The sequence below is a fragment of the Symphodus melops genome, assembly GCF_947650265.1.
Source record: "Symphodus melops genome assembly, chromosome: 12".
NCBI classification, from domain to species: Eukaryota; Metazoa; Chordata; class Actinopteri; order Labriformes; family Labridae; genus Symphodus; species Symphodus melops.
The window spans coordinates 25,212,182-25,218,181 of record NC_136702.1 but is presented as its reverse complement, the minus strand read 5'-3'; the positions used below and the strand labels follow the sequence as shown (position 1 = coordinate 25,218,181).

Here is a 6,000-nt window from a genome sequence, read left to right as displayed (position 1 = left end):
GAAAGGAAGGAAGGAAAGAGGAAGGAAGGAAGGAAGGAAGGAAGGAAGGAAGGAAGGAAGGAAGGGAGGAAGAAACAAAGAAAGAAAGGAACTCATCTCCTCTGCTGGCGTTTTTAAGAAGTTGGTTGAAACAGACTTAGGTCCTGACAGTAATTAATAACTCGAGCTCTCTGAAAAAAGAAACAAAAACAATCCGTCACGTCGCAGCTGTAAAAACTTCGACCAATGTCTGCACTCGACCACATTTTATATAACCAATCACAGCCCTCTCGACCCCATGCATGCACGAGCACACAGTCAAAGCATGAGCTGAAATCTGCTTCTGGACCAATGGGGCTCGTGCATGTAAGTGAGGGGGCGGGGCTTTAAGGGTGCAACAGAGGGGAGGGGCTGGGTGAAGAAGGAGCACGGAGAGGAGGCTACTTTCAAAATCTTGCTAGTTTTAAAAATGGCCGACCCTTCCTTTCACGCTGCATCACATGAGACTGATTATGTGTCCTCGTCCTCGACAGGAGACGTGCCGGCGTGATTCAGAGCGAGCGATGTGTTGACTCTCAGAGCGTCCACGCTGAGTGTTTACCTCCTGGAAGCAGCTGGAGGAAACAGAAGTTCACCTGCAGGATGTGACGCTGCATGACTTAAAGATCTGAAGGGAGTCTTTGGCGTGCTGCAGGTGTCTCTTTTTAAAATGACGACGTTTGTTCTGACCGTGTGGCGTGCTCCGATGTTGACTTAAATAATGAGACTCTGGTAAAGCTGCAAACATGGGTCTCTTCACCTATCAGAGGACAGAGGGTTTGTCCTGCACGTGCTCAGACGGGCTCCATGGATTGGCTCAGCGGTGTGAATGAATGTCGATGTCTGTTGTTGTCTCTGTCTCTGAAGATATTGGTGCATCAGACCTGATCAGAATGCAGGAGGTGTCTCTTCTGGGGGAGAAACCCCAGACCCTCTATGAACACAATTAATTGTGCCCCCCCCCCCACGTCATGATTTTTTATTTATTCTTCACTTTAAGCCCTGTGTTGGGGGGGGGGGGGGGGGGGGGGGGGCTCTTTGCCACTGGGTATTTGGCACCCTGCAGATATGAAGAGAAATGAATAAAACGTCATCAGCTGCTTCTTGGCCCTGATGGAGGATTCTTGTTGTACGGCAAACAGAACACTTCTATTATAACTGATTCTACGATAACTTCAATTATAACTGATTCTACGATAACTTCTATTATAACTGATTCTACTATAACTTCAATTATAACTGATTCTACTATAACTTCAATTATAACTGATTCTACTATAACTTCAATTATAACTGATTCTACTATAACTTCTATTATAACTGATTCTACGATAACTTCTATTATAACTGATTCTACTATAACTTCAATTATAACTGATTCTACTATAACTTCAATTATAACTGATTCTACTATAACTTCAATTATAACTGATTCTACTATAACTTCTATTATAACTGATTCTACGATAACTTCTATTATAACTGATTCTACTATAACTTCAATTATAACTGATTCTACTATAACTTCAATTATAACTGATTCTACTATAACTTCAATTATAACTGATTCTACTATAACTTCTATTATAACTGATTCTACGATAACTTCTATTATAACTGATTCTACGACAACTTCTACTATAACTTCTATTATAACTGATTCTACGATAACTTCTATTATAACTGATTCTACGATAACTTCTACTATAACTTCTATTATAACTGATTCTACTATAACTTCTACTATAACTTCTATTATAACTGATTCTACTATAACTGATTCTATAACTGATTCTAATATAACTTCTACTCTAGCTGATTCTATAACTGATTGCTGTGTTTACACACAGACTGGTGAATCCTGCTGAGTGTATTCAGGTCTTGCAGCCTTAGTTTACAGAGAGCAGACTTGTGGAGCAGACTTGTGGAGCAGACTTGTGGAGCAGACTTGTGCAGCAGACTTGTGGAGCAGACTTGTGGAGCAGACTTCTGGAGCAGACTTGTGGAGCAGACTTGTGGAGCAGACTTGTGGAGCAGCCTTTGGAGCAGACTTGTGGAGCAGACTTGTGGAGCAGACTTGTGCAGCAGCCTTTGGAGCAGACTTGTGGAGCAGACTTGTGGAGCAGACTTGTGGAGCAGCCTTTGGAGCAGACTTGTGCAGCAGACTTGTGGAGCAGACTTGTGGAGCAGACTTGTGCAGCAGACTTGTGGAGCAGCCTTTGGAGCAGACTTGTGCAGCAGACTTGTGCAGCAGACTTGTGGAGCAGACTTGTGCAGCAGACTTGTGGAGCAGACTTGTGGAGCAGACTTGTGCAGCAGACTTGTGGAGCAGACTTGTGCAGCAGACTTGTGCAGCAGACTTGTGGAGCAGACTTGTGCAGCAGACTTGTGGAGCAGACTTGTGGAGCAGACTTGTGCAGCAGACTTGTGCAGCAGACTTGTGGAGCAGCCTTTGGAGCAGACTTGTGCAGCAGACTTGTGCAGCAGACTTGTGGAGCAGACTTGTGGAGCAGACTTGTGGAGCAGACTTGTGGAGCAGACTTGTGCAGCAGACTTGTGGAGCGCTGTCTGTCACACAGGTGGACAGGGACGTGTGCAGAGAGGAGAGACACTCTGAACATGCTCGTCCTCAGGAAACAGCTGACACACTGCAGCGTACGAAACACACTCATTTATTACTGATCCACATTTAGACTGAGGACATAGAGAGACATTTATACGGGTTCACTGACTCTCTGAATACAGAAGTGCATAAATATGACTTTACAGGATATATATCTTTATGTATCACATCACACAGTAATGTCCTCTGAATGCAGGCGGGGACACGGAGGCGTCTCTGAGGACACACTTCATCCACCAACAGGATTCTGAAAATAGATTCTCATGTTTGTTCACTGATCTTCCACCCGGAGACAAACTTTGTGTTTTCAGCATGTGAAGCTACGGTGGAACACGTGGGATTATAGGATCCAGAAATAATCCATGTTCTATGGACGATGCGTTCAAAGACAAGAGGACTGCGTGGTTCTGTCCGTCCGATGTCTCAGAGGTGTGAGCGTTTAGTCCGGGTATAAAAGGAAACCGGAGAACGTGCTGTACTTGTTGTTGTTCCCGCCGTGCGCCTTCCCTCCGTCCAGTTTGACGTAGATCTCGTCCCCGGAGTCCAGGTGCAGCACCACGCTGTTGCTGGCGTAGTCGTAGTTCTGGTCTGCGTCCTGGGCGATGGCGCTGGCTCGGACCTGCAGGTGGAGGGACAGCAGAAAGAGAAGAAGAGATGAGACTTCTCTCTCAGAGAGACGGCGTGCAGCAGCACAGAGCGCCCTTCATATCCCCGGTGAAAGAAACGAACCAATCAGAGCAGCAGGATTGATGAGTGTGAAGCTTCTCTCTGAGCGGGAGTCCATAAATCCACCTGTGTTTGATTCTATTATAATCACACTGATCTGATTGGTTCTTTTTATCCCACTTCTAGACTCTCGTCTGACACATTCCTGCACATGGAACATAACGAAGCTGAAGGATTCTTTTACATGATGTCTTTTTTTATTTCTATTTTATTTCACCTTCATTTATTCAGCTAAAGTCCCATTAAGGTTAAAAACCTCTTTTTAAAGGGAGTCCTGCAGAAGTGGACCTCACAAAGATATAAAAACAGGTCTCCTCTGTGTTCTCAGCCTGGACTTAAAGTTCACTTTATATTTGTGATGACGTTTCTACTTTCCTCTACACAGAACCAGAACCATGGACCGGATGTGTTTGTGGATTCAGTTCGTGTTTAGATTCACGGATCTCATCTTCACACATCTGTTTTATATGTTTCTCATACTTAAAGTAGTTTGATGCTTTTTCCCAGTTTAACCAGTTAAAATCACTTTTCTGTGAAATAAACAGGCAGTGTGCGCGTGCACTCTCACCTGTCCGTTCTTGCACAGGTCGGCCCACATGCTGGTCCCGTCCCCGCCGCGCATCAGCACGTGGTAGGTGAAGTAGTAAATCCCGGACACCTGGCACGTGAACTTTCCGGTCGTGGGGTCGTAGTGGTTACCCAGGTTCGTGACGACGTCATCAAACCGGAGCACCTCATACCCCTCGTGCGGATTCTTCAGACCCACGTAGAAGGCGATCTTTGCTCCTCCGAGGATCGAGCCCGGGTCCTCGTCGGTCTCTGAGCGCGCGGTGCCTCCTAACCCGGGATATCCGTTCTTCCCGGTGTCCCCTCTATCCCCCGGTGGCCCTCTCGGACCGGGCGGCCCCGGTACGCCCGGTGGCCCCCTCGGCCCGGGTTTCCCCGGGCGGCCCGGCTCTCCTTTATTCCCCGTGACAAAGCTCGGGGACGGAATGGCGCTCAGGTCCTGCATGACCTCCAGAGCCGTGGCGCTCGGTTTGGGGCTGTACGGGTCACAGATCATCCGGCACGTGCCCATCATCTCATAGTGCGCGTCCGTTTTGGAGGTTTGGACCAGCAGGGGAATCGCGATGATCAGAGCCAGAACCATGACGATACCGACCACCGCGGCGACGATCCTCTTCCTGTGGAGAGTCCGGGACGCGAGCGCTAAAAAGTCCGTTTTACTTTGGGACGTAATGGTGAAGGTGGAGAGCGCGCGTGGAGACGCCGCGGAAAGAGGAGAGAGCGGAGCAGGTTGTCTTAAACCCAGAGAGAGGGAGGGATGGAGGGGTGAGAGGACAGACACAGACCCTGGAGCTCAGTGCGCCCTGCAGCGGACACTTCTGTCTCCTGATGTCTTTCTCTCCCGCTCGCGCTCTCTCTCTCTGTCTCTCTCTGTCACTCTCTCTCTCTCTCTCTCTCTCTCTCTCTGTCACTCTCTCTCTCTCTCTCTCTCTCTCTGTCACTCTCTCTCCCTCTCTCTCTCTCTCTGTCTCTCTCTGTCTCTCTCTCTCTCTGTCACTCTCTCTCTCTCTCTCTGTCACTCTCTCTCTCTCTCTCTCTCTCTCTCTCTCTCTCTCTCTGTCTCTCTCTCTCTGTCTCTCTCTCTCTCTCTCGCTCTGAGAGTGTCTCTCTCTCTCTCTCTCGCTCTGAGTGTCTCTCTCTCTGTCACTCTCTCTCTCTCTCTCTCTCGCTCTGAGAGTGTCTCTCTCTCTCTCGCTCTCTCTCTCTCTCTCTCTGTCTCTCTCTCTCTCTCTGAGTGTCTCTCTCTCTCTCTCTCTCTCTCTGTCACTCTCTCTCTCTCTGTCACTCTCTCTCTCTCTCTGTCACTCTCTCTCTCTCTCTCTGTCACTCTCTCTCTTTCTCTCTCTCTCTCTCTGCTTCACGAGGATGACAGCGCAGAGATTCGTGTTGGCACGCGCCTGGTCCTCGAGCGACTTTTAGTCCGTCTGCGCCCACCGCGGAGCTGCTGTGACGTCACAAGTGGAGGGGCAAAGCCTGTTGCAATTTGGATTAAGAGTGAACAATAATCACGCAATCTTTATGTATGAATGATAAATCCTCAGAGGAGCAGATCAGGGAGCTTTCTGACACGTTGCTCTAAGATCCCCTCCTTAAACAACAGCACACTCCTGCTGATGATGTCTGAGGAGGAGAGACGGGATTAACTCAGCTCCTTCAGGACTTAGGACACAAAGCATTAATGAATCAGGAAACATTAAATCATCAAGAAATAAACCTCTTCAAATAAATCTGTGTGGTGCAAAACAATCCTCACAACATTCATAATCTAAGCTGTTCCACAGTGAACACAAACCCTGTGCAGGTGGAAGATCAGCCAGAGCGCTGTAAAGGGTATCCCCTATCCCCTGATAAACAGCCGCTCTGTAGGTTTCTATTCTACACAGTTTGGATGACTCCTCAGTTTTGATTGGCTGAAGGATCAGACTTCTTCACCTGAGCTGATTGACAGGTGGGGCGACTCCCCAAACAGATGAGTTGTATAAAAACTTCCTCCTGCACAGTTTTAACTCTAGAGACCAAAACTCACTTTGAAACATGTTTATTTCTGCTGTGAAGTTGGACACTTT

The 6,000-nt window shown here is 47.6% G+C and overlaps 2 protein-coding genes across 2 annotated transcripts in view; one reads left to right on the top strand and one right to left on the bottom strand.

Annotated features, from left to right (window-relative positions):
* LOC306832977 (NLR family CARD domain-containing protein 3-like) overlaps positions 1–6,000 on the top strand; it is a 68,309-nt gene that overhangs the window by 37,581 nt on the left and 24,728 nt on the right. The window lies entirely within an intron of this gene.
* Positions 2,862–4,763, bottom strand: c1ql2 (complement component 1, q subcomponent-like 2). The gene is made up of 2 exons (XM_079357089.1): positions 3,936–4,763; positions 2,862–3,260 (listed from the first exon to the last, which is right to left on the bottom strand). The coding sequence occupies exons 1-2, from the start codon at positions 4,515–4,517 to the stop codon at positions 3,081–3,083; spliced, it is 762 nt and encodes a 253-aa protein (XP_079213215.1). The 5' UTR covers positions 4,518–4,763; the 3' UTR covers positions 2,862–3,080.